At 44.4% G+C, this 19993-nt stretch overlaps 1 protein-coding gene across 13 annotated transcripts in view; it reads left to right on the top strand.

Moving 5' to 3' along the window:
* Positions 1–19993, top strand: part of MYT1L (myelin transcription factor 1 like) — a 403682-nt gene that overhangs the window by 271688 nt on the left and 112001 nt on the right. For all 13 annotated transcript variants that reach the window (XM_084791226.1, XM_084791228.1, XM_084791224.1 and 10 more), the window contains exon 9: positions 9959–10323. In XM_084791226.1, the coding sequence (XP_084647352.1) occupies positions 9959–10323 (365 nt within the window). The remainder of the gene's footprint in view (positions 1–9958; positions 10324–19993) is intronic.

Genomic DNA, 19993 nt, shown 5'->3' with positions numbered 1-19993 from the left:
GGGAAAACCACCACAGTAGAGTTATCAGAGCTACAAATGTGATGGAAAGTTCTGTCTAACCCAGCCTAGTCTTTGCCCCTGCTCTGGGCTAGATCTTCTGCTGGCAGAGGCATAGAGGGCAGCCAAGAGCAGCTAGTAGAGAAAGCCTGTGAAGCTTGACTGTGCATGGGAGCAGGAGCTTCTTGAAGCAGGGGTGGGAATGGTTAGAAAGCAGGGATGGCTCTCCATTTCTGTAAAAAGCCTCTGGGCTCCATGTGGCCAGTGAACCAGTACATTCCATATGAGCCTAAACCCACCATCTAGTGAGTCCAACAGGGTTTGCCAAGGCATCACTTGAAACCAAGAGCAGGCAAGAGGACAGACAGACCACAGCGCCTGCCTGGAGTCTATGTTCTGGAATCTGGGCCCTGCATCTACCAAGACTAGGCCTGTCAATTGGAGTTTGAAAACACACCCCTGCAGAGTCAACCAGTGTTCCAAAAGGAAAGAGTGAAGCCTTCCACAACAAGCAGCCAGGCAGAGGAGCTTCTCAAGTTGTTGTACCTAACTTCACAGCCAACAGTCTCCCTGTGAGCTCCAATAGACAGGCAGAGGGTCAGACATGAGAACAACTTGATACAACCAGAATTAGGTGTAAAGAGGATTTCCAAAAGATGATAATATTCTCAAAAATGGAAATATAGTTTATTTAGAAAATAACTAACTTTAAGAAAACAAAAAAATAATGTAAGTGTAAGAAATAAAAGCTTAACAAGATTGACAAGAGCTTGAAGAAACAGCCCACTAAAAAGATGAAATTATAAAAAAAAAAAAAATTAGGAGAGCCGAACAAAGGCAGTCAGGGAACTAGTCAAAGATATATACCCTCCAAATAGTGACTGTACCAGAAAGCAACAGTGGGAAGTGCATAAGGCCACCCCAGCCACCCAGATCTCACTCCACAGACCCACGTGACAAAGGTGCACATTACCTTCCACCAGGAAACTGAGAGATCTCAGTCCTCAGAGCTGAGGATGAGATCGCAAAGGGTGTCAAATCCCACCTGCACTGCCAGCTGCACAGCATCACAAGACACCAGGATACAGAAAAAAAAGGAAGCTTTGAGGGAAATCTCTGCAATTAGAGTCACTCCAACAATTTTGCGCAAGGGTAGAGCAAACACATTTCAGGCAGGCAAGGGTTAAGAGCATGTGCCTCCGTGTACCCCGATTCATTGAGTCTAGCGCCTGGAAGATGGCTTCCAGTGAGGGCAGCTGGCTGTCAGAAAGCAGAACCAGCACAGCATGAAGCAGGAGAGTCCCCAGGAAGTGGACCCATGGAGCCTGGCGTGAACAGGCACAGGCAAAGATGGCTTGAAGAAGGCTGACCTTGTGTGTGTCAGCAGGGCAGAAATGTATACTATACATGGGAGTGTCTAACACCTGACAGGGAGTTGGAGAGTCAATTAAAGCACACATAGAAAAGTAGACATATCCAGAACTACAGTGGTAATACGCAAGAAAGAAAATGCAATCACAGTACAATTGGCACTGCTACCTGGGCAGAAGCAGGTTTGCTGGTGGTCAGGGGATTACCTGTGCACTGGGCATGCACCTGTCCATCTGTGGAGGTTCATGTGGAGTTCCCACCTCCCAAAGGAGCACAGTAGGCAATGCTTAACCTAGCACTTACTCAGAGACCGTTGAAGAAGCAAAGAAGACATGTGGAAGATTACTGGTTTTCAAGCTGACTCTTTAAATTATGTGCTAATAAAAACCACTGTAAAAAGCAGCCATTAGAGTGTAAATAGGATAGCCTGGGGAAAAGCTATAGAAATCTGACAGGCCTGAGAAAAGTTGCAACTTGAGAAATTGTACTTGATTTCAAACAGGACTTTAGCAACTGGAGGAGACATATACATAAGAATCCTAAGGAACCAAATATCTGCCAGAACTGGTTTGCAAAACAGCTCAAGCTCTGAACTGGGTTCTTGGAGTGACCACAAGAGTTACCTCTACTGGTTTTCTTGAATTGAACGTTATCTATCGGGTGGGTGAAAAAAAGTAAAAGGTTATCGTTATTTTAAACTTTATTTATCTCTTTGAATTAGTGTTCAAGGCAATAGTTTTAATGGAGGACTATGTCATGTAAATGCAATTTTTTTTTTCGAGACGGTCTCTCAGTGTAGCCTTGGCTGTCCTGGACTTGCTTTGTAGACCAGGCTGGGCTCAAACTCACAGCGATCTGTCTGCCTCTGCCTCCCGAGTGCTGGGGTTAAAGGCATGGGCCCCCACACCCGGCATAAATGCGTTTTTTAAAAGCTGAATTGGAGTGAGACTTCTAGAAGTTGATGTTTTTTGAAATCTTTAAGTAAGAATCAAATATACATTTTTGAATATTTTGATTAAATATTTTCAATGCCTAGAATATTTATGATTTATGACAATTTAACTAAATGTGGCTATGAAGTTTTCAAATAAACTAGACATTTATTAAACATCCTCTACAGAAGACAGCAAACAAAATTAAGAACATATACTGGTACACAGTTACAACTGAATTAGTTCTGCTAGTGTTTGGTTAGGAATATTATGAAGACGTCTGAAGTTCTAGTTCTTTAACTGTAGAATGCAGTGGTTTAAATTCTTTTGAAAGTATCTTTAAATGGGTTTTTTTTTTGTACTCTACAGAGTCTCGAAACCAACCAGGAATCCTCAGCACTGTTGGACCCCTCAGGGGCTAATGCTGGGCATCTCCTGGATCAATTAGAGAGCTGGGCAACCAGTGCTGAGTCCTTTAGCAGTCTCCAGAGAACCTAAGTCCTGGATTCCCCCTAGTCATAGGGATCTTGATGCTATTTAGGTCTCAGGCGTGTTATGGCCAGCCTTCCCTCAGGGATGCAAGAGGAACAGGGCTCCTGGGTAACAGGCTCGGCCCTCCTATCCCTGCTACTTCACTCTCCTCTCCATGGATGCTTGGGAGCTGTGTGAATTGTATCTTTATGAGTCTGTACATTTGCATGTCTATGTCCTTTCCTCAGCAACCGGGGCATCTCAGAAAGCCCTGGCAGTCCTTGCTGTCCCTCTGCCTCCATTGAAACTGCTTTCCAGCTTCTCCCCCATATTAACACTCGTGGTACTGTATGTTCTGGCTGGAGGATAGTAGGCAGTAGGTATGTCTAGAAATGCTATTGGGATGGGCAGCAGTGGGTGGTGACGCATAGTTTAGCAGTGGTGTTTTCCTGGAAACAACAGAGTGAGGGCCTTAGACAGAAGGCCATCCACTGATGCCCACCCCAAACCTCATTTCCAGCCTGACTTTTCTGAGGCCACCTGTCAACTGACATCTACAAGGGAATGCAAGTTTAGTGCACTAGCCTCAGTTGGCTTTTCTGCTCTTTGGATATCAGTTTCCTCCTGGGTCCTCCCCATCAACTGTTGGCATCACTGCCAGCCATTCATCACTTTTTACTCTCTCAGGGCCTGCCCTCACCCCACTACCTTATCTTGACCAAGGAGGACCAGAAAGCTAGCACCTTTCCCAGCCGTCTATCTCATTACTCACGCTGCTGCTCACAGTCCCTCTGCCTCTGTCTTTCTGTGTCTGTCTGTCTCTGTCTGTCTGTCACTGCCTCTCTCTGTTTGCCTCTACCTCTCTCACTGTCTCTATCTAACTTTGTCTGTCTAAATCTCTGTCCACCTCTCTGTTTTTAGTCTTTCTTCATTTGTCTTTCCCTTTCCCGGTCTGTGTCTTTGCCCCTCTCTGTGTCTGTGTCTGCTTCTCTCTGTCTCTCTCTGCCTCAGCTTCTCTTTGTCTGTCTGTCTGTCTGTCTGTCTGTCTCTGTGTGTGTGTGTGTGTGTGTGTGTGTGTGTGTGTGTGTGTGTGTGTGTATGTATCTGTGTGTCTGCCTATCTCTTCATATGTCTTTGTCTCTCTGTACCCATCTTGACCTCTCTTTATCTACCTCTGTCTCTGTCTGTCTGTCTCCTCTTACCCACCATGTTTCCCTGTGAAGTATTCTTCCCCCCACCCCCATCCCAGGAACCTATCTCTGCTGTCTCATGACATTAGGCTCATGTGCACTGCTCAGGAAAACGCTTCCTGCATAAATAAGCAGACAAACTCGCTCAATCTTCATGCAGCAGATGCTTCCTGAACGCCTACTTATTACATAAAAGGCTTTATAGAGAAAGCACCATTGTTAATGGCCCTTATAATAACCCAGTAAGAAATCAGGGCAGGATTTGCAGATGTTAAAAATCAGAAATCCTGACATGGACAGAAGAGGGTTATAGACCCTGCCTGGTAGTGCTCAGAGCCAAGGTCCTAAACAAGGTGGTCAAAACCTCTGTCCCTTCAATAGGGAATTCAGAGTCCTACCTCACAGGGCCACTGTAAGGGCCTAATGGTGATAGAGGTATATAACAGCTACTTGGGAGACAAAGACTGAGGTAGAGAGTTTAAGGTCAGCCTGAGCCTATTAGTGAGCCCTGTGTCTCAATAAGAAAGAAAGAAAGAAAGAAAGAAAGAAAGAAAGAAAGAAAGAAAGAAAGAAAGAAAGAAGAAGAAAGGAAAAAAACACAGGAAAGAAGGGAGGGAGAGAGGGGAGAGGAAAAGACATACAAGAAGGAAGGAAGGAAGGAAGGAAGGAAGGAAGGAGGGAAGGAAGGAAAAAGTGAACCAAAAATTTGTCTCAGTGCTGTACTAATGTATAAGGCTCTGAGTTCTACCTATGGGAGCATAGAAAATGAAGAAAGCAGTATTCACATATGCAGTGAGTGTTCCATCAGTGATAGTCTGGACTGACCACCAGAAAACACCATTTATGGATGAAGTAAATGTTCTGCCAGTGACATCATAGGCAGAGCTGCAGCTAGAACTCAGCACTTCAAGATTGTGACTTATTGCACAATGAAAACATTATATCTCACACAGGAAATGATCACCCATGGCCATAAAGAGCCACTAGAAAGATCTGAGCTGGCTTAACAGCACTGCTTACCTACTAGCACACCGCACTCCATCCTCTCCTATTGGTGACTCTGGCAGAGACCATGAACAAAGGAGAGGTTGCCAGGCTCCCTTTTAGTTACACATATTCTATTCCTGTTTAGTACCGTATAAGGAAAGCACAAATTAAAAAAATAATGACAACCCAGGACCCCACCTTGGAGAATCTGAGGTTTTACATATTCAAGTAACCCATCCCCGAGAAGAGCACACTACAGAACACACAAAACTATTCAAACAACTCAAAGACAAAGGTGTGTAAGTGTTTAAAAGCTAAGTTACTTGGTAGGATCGAGAGGCTGACCTGGAGGAGAGTGGGGTGACCGCGCCTGGGCCTCCCTGGTGGCTTCAGATTGCTAGGAAGAGGTTAAGACACAGAGCTCAGACGGCCCATTTCTGGTTAAGCATTATTTCCCTTCTCTCTCTCTTTTCAATGTTCTCTTCTATCTCCGGAAAGAGACAGTACACATAGTTTGAGGTAACTCTAGAGCCTGGATCTTTGCAGTGAGGCTGTAGCTATGATTGTGCTTGGTGCCTATATTTAAAGTTACTTTATGGAACCACTGTGGAAAAATTGTAAACTTGTTTTGGTCAGTGAAATACTATTGAGCTACAGTGAAGTCAGCAGTAAATGTACTTCCCAATTCCTTGATGTCTCAACTATGTATACAAATATAAAGATAGTCGAATTGCAGTGTTCATGTTGTATTTTATTTGAACTGATGGGGCCGGAGGAAAGGAAGAGCAGTTCAGCACACGGCATATGAGTTTGGCTTCCAGGGCCACATCTAGTCTCCAGAGGTGCGGTGCTTGGAGACCAGGGAGAAACTTTTAGTACATACCTGAGACCGTCATGCCACTGCTCCACCCCTCAGGGGCAGGCGGCTGGCCTGCAGGACACTCTTCCTATGCTCTCGGGACTAACGGGGCCTTCTAAGTTTTCCTTCAAGAATATATGCTGCCTCCCAAAGTCCAGGCCTCTTTACCATGGTCCTTCCTCACCCTCACCTCCATGATACCCATCAATTCCTTCACCTGCCCATTACACACTGAGCAACACAGAGAGGCTGCAGAGCTCTCAGATGATTGTCCAGGGATGCTCTGTGTGATGGTGAGATCCCTCTGCCCTGACCATATGATAACCACCAGCCCCGTGTAGCCCTGGATACTTGGAATGTGGGTATTACAGAACAGAAATTGGACTTCTAACTATGTTTAACTCAATACCTGCATATGTTATGAGGCTACTGTGCTAGATGCTGCAGCTCAGAAACTAAAGGTCAGAAGACTACAGGTCCTTCTGTCGCCTCACTTTGGAGAACAATGAAGGCAGAATGTGAAGTGTAAGCCCGCTAGGACATGGTCCACTCTCATCCTTCATCAGTGAGAACATAGTAGGTTGTCCTGTGAATGTGCAGTGAGCAGCTACCTCCAGACAGGTTCCACTGGCCACTCAGAGGTGGCACACACCTGGTGAGGCTATGCTGCATGATGCAAAAAGATTTTTAAAAAATGAGTCTCTGGATTGCATTCTAAATAGCAATTGCTCTTGGATACTTTCTGCAGAGGGAGCATGAGGAGAGGAGCCAAAGATGTTAACTGTAGCTCTGACCTGGATGGCTTTATGGCTGCGTCAAGCACTCTGCCACTGATTCTACCTGGTTTTCTCACTCTGAGGACATCCCAGAACTGTGATTTTGTTGTCATTCAGAAAGCCATGAGTGAGTTGATGGACAGGAGCCCAGCTGTGGTAGTTCACAGCACTCCAGGTGCCTAGGTGAGGGTGAAACATCTCTCCTCCTCCTCCCAAGCTGCCACCCAGCAGCAGATGGCACACCCACAGAAACATGAGTTTGGCAGCATCTACAGCGCATATGCAGTTCCAGAGTTTTCCCAGACCTCTGTTGACCTAAGCAGGCTCCTGAGTCAGCTTCTATCACAGGCTGAAATGTATCTGTACTCAGACTGTGTTGTATCATTAAAAGTAGACACCAGGAGCAAGCAGGCAGTGAGAGAGGTAAAAGAATTTGCATATAGCTGAAGTGAGACTATCAGTGTGCCTTAAGGACATAGAGGAACACCAGGGCAACAAACAAAATGAACTGGCAGGAAACGTTAGTGTTTGACGCCAGTGAATTCTACTGTTATCACACTGAATCCGTATTTCCCACAATGCAATTCAAAATATAAGTAGGCTGGAAGACAGCCTAAATTTACATGGTATGTTCCAACAAGGAGAATGATCATCCTTGTCAGTCTTAATGACCTCAAATGTTAGGACTGTGGAGTTCTAGTAGCCCCTAATTGTGGAGATGGGTAGATTAACACCTTGCTATAGAGCCTCGGTGTGTTGAGTGGCATGTTTATGAGGTGCTAGGTCCTTAGCACTCAGACTCATATGAGGGTCCTATTACCAGCCTGGAGTTATCCTCAGTTCCTGTCTTCTCAAATGAAAGACTTCAACCAAGAAATGCGGATAGTTTCAGCAGCTTATTTAGCAAGAAGAAGCAGAGGTAGTGCCCTCCAGACAGCACGGAGGGGTGCAATGAGAGGGCTTGGATTTGTTACCTCTGCAAGACTCTTAGGAAAACATACATTAATCACATTTATGAAGGTGTGATGTCCCCTTTTCCCTTCCTAGTGATAGTGAACCAGACAGATCTCCCTCTTAGGCTGTTTCTTCCCATGGTCCTCTTGCAAAGCCCACACATATGTGAAAGCAGCAAGTAAATGGTATTATAATAAACTCTTTGAGTCTTTCAAGGCTCCTGACCTTTCACTGGTGTACATAAATAACAACTGGGAAGGTCCTCCATACCTTAGTTTCTGATATATCAGCAGAAACTGATAATGTTTCAAGGACACTTAACCATAAGGGGACTTCTAACCACTGGGAGACACAGCTGTCAAGATGCATCCACATGTCAATGGGAGCAGAGGCCACTGTGTTACCATTTGCAACAAACTTTGTTCCAGACTGAGGACTTAGTTTGGGCCAGGCACTGAACCTACCTCCTCATGTTTATTGTTTACATTGCATGATTGAGGTACCAGTATGAGATGAACGTGTTTTACAGTTTCAGCTGGTGATTCTGAGATACAAAGTTGAACATCTGCCCAAATTACTCAACTGATAAGCCCTACCCATAGGCAAGCTCCATTGCCATGTTCGAGTATGACATACACTGCCCTCCAGCCTGACTCCAGTGTACACCCTTGCCTCTTTTTATGGAGGTTGGTGCCTCTTACTACAATGGGGTCTCAGAGTGCAGGGGATGCTCCCTTGGGCTGTGGTGTGCAGTATCTCTGGAGTCAGACATTGGGCCACCCTCCTCAGGACTTAGCCCATTCCACTGCCTGGATGCCACACAGGCAACCCTTTACTGGCCATCTCCAGCCTCACTCACCTCAGTTCATCATCCTAGCAGTTCACTATGGCCTGCCCAACACACAAATCAGCAACTGCCTGCAAGAGCTAAGAGTCCCATAATCCGCCCACTAAGTGGATCTGCCCCAGCCTGACATAGCACACGCCCCTCCTCCCATTATTTTCCTCTTTCCCTTACTACTCTCAGTTCCCCAGGACTTGTGTTTCAGTTTATTGAACTGTATTCTGCTCTCTCTTATGTTTATATTGTTTGCAGATTATTCTGATACACATTCAAGTGTCTTTTTCTCTGCCAGATGGCACTTTTCTACCCTTCAAAATCTCTTCCCAGCATTGCGTCTTCCTAGAGGCCCTCCCAGCATCTGATCGCCTGCCCCTTGGATATGATGCCTTCCACATAGTATATGAGATTATTCACCACACCTAATTTACTCATTTCACTGAACTGTTTCAGTGCCATGGTGTTTGTGTGTTTGGGGTATATGGTATAAAACAGTATGGAATTAGAAATAATACCACTGACATGTCAAAGTTACTACTGAGCCTCACAGCCTTGGAGCAAGGATCTGGCCTTTTGCATCAACACTGCTGCATAACACGGAATTTCCAGAGGATGGCACTGGTTGGCCAGGATCCATGATCATGTCACTATTTTTAGGTTCCACACTGAACCAACCTAAGTCTGAAGGAATCTTCTATGGCGCTCTCCAGTTGAAAGGGATGGCCACATGACATTCCAGACACATGCATTATTTCCCATAGCATTTTTGTCACTCTGTCTGCTCCTTATTTCTTGGAGCACATACAGGCTTTCTGAAGAAATAAAAAGAAAAACTAAGCAGGCAACATAGTTTGGAAAAACCCATCCTTCCTCAGGGAAAGAATATAAGCTCCAGCTTGGAGAGAGGGTCTGGCCCAAATTCATCTTGATTTAACAGCAACTGCCAATAACCCCTAAGTCGTTCTCTAAGAGCTGGGATAGAACTGACATTATCTAAGACTGACATTGGCCAGCCTTTAAATATGGCAGCTCCTGTCATCAACATCTGTAGTTTGTCTGCTTCTAGCAGGTTTTCACATCTGATGATATTATTGTATCTTCAAAATATACAGATCCAAGTATATCCAAGTCCTTTTGAAGGATACACAGCTTATATTTTACATAAGTCAACTTATGTTAATATTGTGTGCATAATATACACACATTTGTAAACATCATGTGTAATATAGATCTAGTAAAATGAATCTTGACATTCAACCACCTGAGATGCATCTGGAAGAAGGTTTCTTAGCCATCCTCCTGAACTAAGGTCTCCATGCCATTTGGAATCATAGTAATGGTGAGCAAGAGGTCTCCAGTTACATGTTAATAGTACTTAGACAAATGCAACCTGTACTTTGTTGTCATGTCATTTTTCATTAGGAGACTTATGTGTGAGAGAACAGTAGTGCCCTGCCTGTCTGCATTTGCATGGTGATATTTATGCCCAATCTCAAATATTTGCAAGGCATCCCATTGCACTGATATTCAGGCAGTAACATAAATCTCTTTCTATGTCCTCTTTTCCTATCTTTTATCAGTGTGTATGGTTGTCCTTTGGCTAAAAAAAGAAAAACGCAAGATAAACAGCCCCAAGAACCTGCTCCCAAGCGAAAGCCATTTGCAGTGAAAGCAGATAGTTCCTCAGTAGACGAATGCTATGAGAGTGATGGTACTGAAGACATGGATGATAAGGAGGAAGATGAGGAAGAGGAGTTCTCTGAAGACAATGATGAGCAAGGGGATGAGGATGATGAAGATGAGGAAGTGGACCGGGAAGATGAGGAGGAGATCGAGGAGGAAGATGATGATGATGATGACGATGAAGAAGATGGAGATGATGTAGAAGAAGAAGAGGAGGAGGAGGATGAAGAGGAGGAAGAAGAGGAAGAGGAAGAAGAAAATGGTAATCTTTAACTGTTAACAAAGTTTAGGTCATGCTTTAGGGCCAAGTTTTTGCATGAATTTTCTAGTGTTAATATCCTTGGCATTCTAACAATTATAGGACTAAGTTTGCTCAACACCAAATGGATAAAATTATGTGAACTTAAAGCTTACCTCAAATTATTCCTTTAAGTTATTTTCTGGAGTTCCTATTTCTGACAAATTGTTATTTAGATTGGTTGTTGTGGCAATTTGCTGAGCTATTTATGGCCAAATGTAGGAAGAAACCTAGTCTAGCATGTCTGGTGTTTAAGTTGTTCTGTCCGAGAGGTACCATGACTGACTCAAGCATGGCTGCTGGCACAGCCTTAGCCTCTATGCCTCCAATGTGTGAGCTGAAGAAGTAGATTCTGTCTGTTGATTTTCACAGCCATAATGTGGCTGGGATAAAAAGAGATGTTACTTAAAGGAAATAAATAGTAGATTGGTTGTGTGCTTCTCAATTTGAAAGCCAGGTTTCTGCTCTGAGGCAGAATACTGTGAGTTGTAGAAGCAAAGTACAAGCTTTACTTACTGGGCAGGGTATGGGATGCTTCTATAGTTCATGCTAGAGGATTCACTTTTTTGTCCAGTTTTTTGTTAGAATGCGACTCAAACTTATGTTTTGGAACCCTATCCTAAAGGTCTCTTCTTTTCTAGAAAAAAGTGGTGGTTTTCTTGTGATCCTAGATAGAGCTTTTGTTGGGTTAGAGTTTGCCTCATAGAAATGCCAAAAATGATAAGAATACTTTTTTCTCACCCTTGTCCCTTGGGCTCAAAACATGTTCAAGAACATGAATTCCAATACGGCTAACTTCCAGATACAAATCCATGATCTCATCCGTTGGAGAGAACACACCAAGATGTTCAGATCACATAAGTGAGCCAGGCGTCACTACTTCTATGTTCAGACACAAATGAATGCACCTTGTTGTAAAGGCCATTTGTGTTAGGAAGCATGAACTTTATTGGACAGTCTTACATGGTTACAGAGGCTTAGAGATATGGTAACAATTTGCTACTCACATTCTCCCTCTGTTCTTTCAGAAGCTATTACAGAACGCTGTGAGTAGAAGCTTAACAAGTTACATCATGGCTTATGCCGATAATTACTGCAATGCTACCCAGTGTGCTGTGGACAAATGTGCTGACATCACTAATGATCTGCTGAGAATTAACTCATAGCCCTATGTAATGAAATGTGTAGAAAGATGGAGACCAGTGACACAAATATTTAGGGACACGTTATCAGCCGTGTGCAACTCTAAGTGTTATCTTTAGTTGTCGGAGTTAATGAGTGATTTGTATTTGGCTGTGCGGCATCATTGCAATCATATAAAACACTCCCTTCCGTATGTATTCTCATCATGTTTGGGAAGTAAGAGGCACTAATGTTCAGGGTTATGAACATTTGGAATGCACAAAGAGGCTTGTCCAAATTTAGAATCTGCTCCACTTTCTAAACTTAAGTGTTTCAGTTTTGTTTGTTCATAATTTAGATAATCCACCTTTTAAGTATACAAAGGACATGTTTTTTGTTTTGTTTTTTTAAAATTTATTTATTTATTCATTCATTCATATTAGATCTCAATTGTTATCCAATCCCTTCTATCCTCCCATTCCTCCCTCCCTCCCACTTTCACCCTATTCCTTTCCCCTATGACTGTGACTGGGGGTGACCTCCTCCCCTGCATATGATCATAGGGTATAAAGTCTCTTTTTGGTAGCCTGCTATCCTTCCCCTGAGTGCCACCGGGCCTCCTCATCAAGGGGATGTGGTCAAATATGGGGCACCAGAAAAAGGACATGTTTTTGAAGGTACTCAGAAGTCTTATTTAAATATATAACAATGTAACTATAGAGGCTTAAGTTTTTCTTGATGTTTAGCACCTATAGCATAATGAGCTAAACAGCAAAGCAGAACCAAGAAACTTTAGCTGGGCTGACTCAATCAACTGGACATAGCCAGCAGACATCGCACAGGATCATCAAACAAGCAATCTCAAAATAACTGCACAGGCCCCAGAGTTTTAACCGTCGAACACACCTGCCCTGGCACCTATACTCAGGCACTCAGCATGTGCTGAGTATGCCCATGTGTGGAAGCAGAGGCCCCTCAGAAGAGAGCAGGGCAATCCTAGATAAGTAGTCAGCCACTGGGGTGCTGCTTTTAGAACTCAAAGCATCTGCTTTCCAGATAAGCATGCTCTACTTTTCCCTGTCAGGCAACTTGAAAGACCCGCACTAAATTACCGAGGAGATGCTCAGTGCACGATCTGCTGTGAGATTAGGTTGTTTGACCCCAGTGAGGCAGGTATGCCCTTACCAATGTCCTTGGAAGAAAATGAGGCCCCCTGCCCCCTTCCGAGCACTCATTCATATGCTTCCTAGACCCAGGAGCTGCTCTTGTGGTGGGTCATCCCCTGTGGTTCTGACTGTTGTGGGTGCTCTGGAGGGGACACCAAAGGCTTGTTTGATTTCCCAAATCTTTGACCATCAATGAGCTGCCCTACAAGCCTCCTGGAGAATCTGTCAAAAGCTTCTGCAGTGGGGAGAAGTCTCCACTGAAGAGCCTGTGAGCTGGTGTTCCAAGACACCGTTTAACTAGCACCATGCAGCGATGTCCCAGTACTTTACCCTCCAGGTATTTTATAACCAGAGTTGGGAATCTCTATCAAAGGAACGCTGGAGCTTTGTTGATAGAACAGCTATTCTTCGTGATCAGACTCTAGGTTGTGCTTACATTGTTAAAAAGAGGCTTTGAGAGGCAGAAATCTACCAGGCTCCTATTTTCATATCCTTACTGTGTGCACCCTATTTTTCCATACTGTGGAAGTCAGTGCCCAAATCTCTATGAGCAAATGCAGACTTGTCACAGAATAGCCCTACCACATGTATTTGAAACACAGCGAATGCAAGATTCCTGCACTGTGAAAAAGCCACCACTTTTTAGTGCCAGTCGCCATCCTGAGGTTTTTGTCTCCATGTCCCTTGTTGACACTAGACCCTTCTCAGGCTGGGGCTGCAGCAGATTCCTCTAAGGCTGGCGGCATCTCATTTCTGCCATAAAGGCATAGACTGTGATCTCAAATGAGAAGCAGTGAGGACAGACAGACAGCCTCAGGAGAACTTAAAGAGACCATGCTTAAACCATAATTTGAACAAATGCCAAAACAGAGCAGATGATGTACAGTATGAGGAAGTTGAGGCAGTGATATGGGCAAAGGGTAAAAACTTGAACTGCCATCTGCCTGAGGATCAGACATGAATGAAGCCTTGCATTATCAGTACTGATTGGGTACTGTTGTATCACCCCAAAATCATTTCCCTTCACAATAATTTGAAATTTTTTTTAATTTCAGGTAAAACACATTATACAAATCATCAGATTATTATGAAAGGAGCCCACTAATTATAGAAGAAACATTATTTATAACATGAGAATTAAGGATCTCATTTCAAAGGTCTTTGAGCATTGCAGCTACACATAACCAGGGCAGCCTTGACATGTAGTGTCCTCAGAGGACATGTATTTATAAACACTCCATTTTTATAAAGTGGATAATCACAGGCTAGTTTCTTGCACAGAGTCTTCTTTTTAGAACACACAATGGAAAATGCACAATAACTATCCAATTCCATGTTTATGAAATAACAATTGTCTATCCTAAAGATGAGTTACCACTCTGTGTCCATAGAGTCTTTATTAGCAAATTTGGAGCACATACTATGACTATGATCCCTCTAATGAGAAACACAAATTCACTGCATAGATAACACATAGAAGGTATGGTTTATTTTCACACTCCATCCACCAAAAAGCGCAGCTGTTTAAAATATTATATGCAGATATACATATATTTTATATATGCATTTATGCATGTCCTTTGGATCCCATGTTTCATTTCTCCTTAAAGAAGAAGGTGAGTTCTCTGAGGACGAACTAGGCAATGTGTGGTCTAGACTGGACAATGCAAAACCACTACCCTCCTTTATCTCACACAGTTTCTTTAAATGCTCTGCTGCTGGTACTGATAAAATGCTGGGGTCCCCATGTGACATCTGCCTCTGGCATCTCAGGACTGCCCTGAACACTGCTAGACTGTCCCCACAATCACTGGGTGAGTCAATTCATGTGCCCCTTCAGTTAGGGTGCCCTGGCCTTCCACATCCCACATCAGTGAGCAGCCATGGGTGTGGCATCCCTGCAAGCTCATTTGGAGGCATGGAGTGCTGTGAATGTTGATATTAAGAACCTTCCCAAATATGCTAGACAGTTGCTGAAGGCCAGATGGAAAGAAAACACACGATGTGGAGACAAAGTGGGAGGAGGAGTGCTTTTGTTAGAGCGATGTGACCTCCTCTGCTGTTCCTGAAATAACTGCGGGCCTGGCAGTTCACACTTGCAGCTTCTGACTTGGGACCCTGTTGCCCATGAGGCCATCTTGACTGGAATGATCTCACTCCACAGTAACTCCATTTCAGAGACCACACAAGTGCGCACTCCTCCTCACAGAAGCGGCTTTCTAATTGTAAGCTTTTCTGGGGGTGTGTTTTCTTCCAAACAGTGATGTGTAGGGCCCCCAGCTGCACTCAGGTTCTGATCACGTGTGAGGCAGTGACTGGTGTGGTCATGAGGGAAGAGGATAAAGGTGCTGAGCAGTCTGCACTGAGGCCCCACAACTCCCTAGTCTCCCCTCAGGGCGTTGCTCTCCATATTGATTAGCCAATTATCCTTCTGTATCTTTCCCAGGGACAGGTCCCTGATGAGGGAAGCAAGCTGAAATGCAGACAGACTGTGAAAATCAGAATTAGCCAGCCAGTGTTCTACTGTAGTCAGCAGAAAAAGCAATGAGTTCTGAGACCAGCACAGCACAGAGATGATGTGTTTAGTATGCAAGGCTTCACCTGAGGAAGGCTGTGGTCACAGTTGGGAGAAAGAATATGGTGGATTTTATCTTCTTAAAATTAACCTTCTCAACATACACAGAAGTCTTTTGTGGGGATACTGGGAACGCAGGTGCACTGAAGTAGATGGCACAGCAGCTTGAGAATGAGAAAGCCTCTGGTAGGATCTTTCTAAGTGTCAGTCCATAATAATAATAATAATAATAATAATAATAATAATAATAATAATAATAATAATAATAATAATAAAAAATCCTGCTCCAGTCAAGTTTTTGCTTAACTATAAAACAAATTTTATCAAATCAGAAAATGAACTTATAGTGCTTCATACTCTTAAGAGGCAAACACATTCCTAACGTGATAGAAGCTAGCCTTTTCTACAGTACTGAAAACAGGAAATCACGTGGCTTGTTAGAGTCCACTGCAGAGAATCAGCAGAATAGTGTGTCTTGTTCACTTCATTTTTACCCCAAGTACTGTATGGTCACAGTGAAGCATGGCACCAGGGGGAGATCCCAGCTCTGCCCATGCCACTCATCTTGAAAAGGTCACCCGGCCTCTTAGGCCTCCTTGTAAAATAAGACTCACCCCTTCACTCTTTCCTTGTTTTGCTCTGCAGCCTAAAGCAGGCACAAGACATAAAAGACAAGCCCGAACTGTTTGCAAATGTAATGCTGCAGTCATAATCAAAAGAGACTGTATGATAATCACCCCTGCATTTACTCAGCTTTGTAAAACCCCCAACCAATGGCTTTGCCTACTTGGAGCACTGACCTCGGCACGCCTGCTCTGCCCTGGGGATGATCGGGGTTCATAAGACTATTTTCCTAGCTCCACAGGGGAAGGGGCGTGCCTAAGAGATAGGCAACAAGGAAGAGTGTTTTCTGCGACCGCACCAGGACAAGGTCTCAGAATGCCTGAACATCGTCTCCAGCAGGCTGTATGTTTCCTGTATACTCAGAAGGTACTGGGCTGGCTGAAGCTTTTATGTTTAGGTTAGAGTTTTCTTTTCTTTTTTGTTTCAATAACGACCGAGTAAAATAGGCAAGAGCACATACACAGGCCTGGAAGAATGAAGAACTGAGCAATGCACACTGAAGTGATAGCTTTGAGAATTCAAGCTGAAGACAAGAACACACTTGGATGCTGAGGACTGGTAAGCCTCTGCCAGGGACGAAGAAGGGTTCCCTCCCAAGCCAGCACTGTCCTGTAAGTGGCACACTTCCTGCAGCCTTGCTCTGGAGACAGAAGGGTCAAGATTGCCCCACCCCCACCTACCCCTTCCCTAGGCTACACAGCCAGACTAACACCTGCTTTATGAGCAAGCAGTCCTTAGGGTTGGCCAGTTAAGGCTAACACTCTGACCTGGAGATGAAAAGACAGACAGACAGAAGGTGGGGAATAGGCAGAGACAATGAGTGACACTGAGAAACAAGCAGGCAAAGAGGCAGAAAGACAGAAACAGGCAGAGGGAGGAACAGACAGTCACCAAGAGTGCAACAGGAGGAACTGGTCAACATGTCATTGTCATCTCAGAGAACTCATGGATGGGATGATATGACTATACTATTATTTTTAAATCTTCAAATCTAGAGAAGCCAGTGCCCAAGTGTCATTAAGAATCTCATCAAAACCTTATGGCTAAATGAAATTTCCTTCACATTCCTTTAACTGAGTTCCCTAATGAATGAAAACTTTAAAAAAGAAACACAGTTAACAGTTCCTAAGTTAAAAGTGGCTTGGTTCCCTGGTAGAAATTATTTCTCCTTCCATCTGCCTCATTTCATTGTACAGGAGATTTTGTTTTACTTACAAAATGGACAAGGTAGGGGGCTACAGTTGGTAGGAAGCTTGCCTGGGATTTATGAAGCCCCAAGTTCAATGGCTACTACCATCTAACATGGAAAGGATTTGTATAAGACTGCAGTTCCCGCACTTGGGAAGTAGGAGCATGAAGTCAAGCAACCTATGGGTTATTGTTTCCTCTAGGAAGCCTCATTCCTCCGCACTGGTCTACAGCCCTAGAATCAGTGTGCTTAAGTGTGAAACAAGGGTGCTGAGGGCTGGATCTGGCAGCTTCAAGGGCCCTGCCTGGCTATTGCCTGCCTCCTTCACGTGGTTCACAGGCTCTGTCAGCCAGGGAAAGTCAGAGGAAACAGCCTTTAACAAGGTTGGGACCCAAACCACTATGACTCCTACTATAAGAAGCATAGCCAGCCTTATGACCTTGAATTCAGGAACCAGAAATCCTTTTTGGATGATTTCCCTCATCTACAAGGAGAGAGTGGCATGTGGACTGCAGAAAGGTATCAGAAACCACAGTCCTGGGAAATTGCCACCTCTCGGAGCAAAGCTAGCTAGTGGGATTACCTTGAGGTTGCTGGAATCACTGTTCCCAGTCCTCACCACTTCTAGCCTCTGGCAAAGGTCTCCTTCCTTATGAGAACTGGCTTCATCCTCCCGCTCTGGCTTTCTGTCCTCCCTACAGGCCCATCCAGCTTTTTTCTTCTTCATAGCATGCAATGTACTGATGCCGCAGGGTATGTTCATGTTCTATCTGTTTAATGCCTGTAACTACCGGATGTCATCTTTTTGTTTCACTGTTGAGTTCTAAATGTGACTTGATACATGAGTGTCAATGAGGGTCATCCCCACCCAGTATTCCAGGAATGACTCATGCAAAATGTGACAGCCATAGCATTTGTCTTCAGCCTGGTGACAAGGCCAATCTTACACCCTTTCCAAGGGTTCTACCTGTTTCTGTTTAATTAGGAATACTAGAAATGCCAGGATTTAGTTGGTGTAAACGGATGGTTGCTAGAACTCCATGGGCACCTCTTTATCCTAGGTAGCCATTAATTACTCTCTCTGTACCTCAGTTTCCTGGGACAGACTGTGTGGAAAGTATGTTTCCATGATCAGCTGAGCAGCTGACATCTTAGCATCTTTGGGAAGTTTGGGGAACATCCAAACCTTTGCTCCCTTTCATCAGAGTATAAACTTTAAGACAATGTCAGGAACCAGGATCACTTCTGAGCAGGTGACTCAGTGGGAGAAGAAGGTGTCACAAGTAGGCAGCTATGAGCCAGTCTGTGTACTCTCAGTCCTGATTTGGTAGGCAACGCAAGACCATGTCAGAGCTTGTTCAGGAGTGACAGAGGCATTGGCCATGCCACAAGCTGGATTGATTTACAAGGTTAGATTGACAGCAAAGTGCAACCAGGCATGGAGCAGACAAAATCAACTACTGAGTCTGTCTTCAGACAGGGAGCTCAAGTTCTCAGTGCACTTGGCTAGGATTGAGAATGAAGTCAGAGCAACATAGCTTTCAGAAAAGAGGCTGGAAATTCACTTGGAGGAATTGGGTGTGGCACATCAAAATTATGTCAGTATTTAGCAGCAACAAAAGCAAAGGCTCATGGGAATGAGCTGCTTGAGAGTAGCAGATAGGCAGATATGAGAATCGGGATTTATGGAGACTGGAATTGCATCTGTGTTCAGAATCCTCCTGCCAGCTCCAGTGCTGCCCTCCCTAGATACCACCTACTTGTCCCCCGTCAGCAGCTCCTCTTCTCCTTCAGGTGGGACAGAGGGACTCCTGAAGGAAAATAAAGTAGTCCTTGTGGAATGGAATCAGCCTGTATCCTAAGGACCTCAGTCTTGAGAGGCAAAAGCTTCAAAGGTGGAACCCAGGAGTAGGTAGCATCTTCCCCTTCAGTGACAGTGTCAGATACAGGAAGGACTGTGATATAAACCTCTGAAAGCCTTGGAAGGAACCAAAAGGGAGCCTGCAAACTTCTCATCCCCTACCGCCATCTACCTGCACAGTTATTCTATGGGGAGGAATTACTACCAAAAGGTCCTATTTACATTTGTTTTGAAAAGTCCCTCTTAACCATACAAATTTCACTGACTATAAGAAATTAGAGGCAAATATCAGCCATTCATTTTCAAGAGAGAAGGCATTTTATTACTATCTGAAAACAAACTCCCCTCCACGGCTCACTCTCCAGGTCACCCCTCCTACCTCTTCTATTTGGCTCTTGTTAGACACATGCTGTCCCCCTAAGGATACTGGTCAGATAGGAACTAGCACTTGGGACTCTGAGAATGGGGAGAAAGGGTTGGGTTTGAGACAACCCTGCTCTCCAATCCTCAGGATATCTACAAGTACTGGGTATGATAAAACATCTGGAGATGGTGGAGAAAAAAATCAGGTGGAAGCTAGAGACACTTTGCCAAGGAGGGCATGCTGATGGCAAACAGGGTGCCTGCCTTTCTCCAAATGTGATGTGAGAACTTCCCCCATGTTCCAGCAGTGAGAAGGATTTTAGTAGGTTCAAGTTACAACCCTTAAGAACACAGAAAACCCTGCATGAGATGTGAACACAAAATGCTTCTTACAAGACCAGCAACAAAGCAAACAGCAACATTACATAAAGTGTAATTAGAAAGCAGGAGAGTTGTAACTGTGGTGGCCATAGTTAGAACCATCTAGGTCTGATGTGCCCGTGCCACTCTGTCCCATTCCCACCCTCCTTGCATCAGGGGCTGTTGCCTAGCTCAGCTGAACTCCTGTTGGTCCACTTAGAGCAGGGCACTATGATCCTGGGGCTATGGAAGGTACTATATCCAGAAACTGTCCTGCCCCCTAAAGCAGGGATGGATGCCAAGAGGGTGGGGGTCCCATCCCCATGAAGTCACAGTCTGGAGGCTCTGAATGCAGAAGCCTTCATACTGAAAAG

Source organism: Acomys minous (genome assembly GCF_964271855.1).
Source record: "Acomys minous genome assembly, chromosome: 8".
Lineage (NCBI taxonomy): Eukaryota > Metazoa > Chordata > Mammalia > Rodentia > Muridae > Acomys > Acomys minous.
This window is presented reverse-complemented; position numbering and strand designations above follow the sequence as displayed.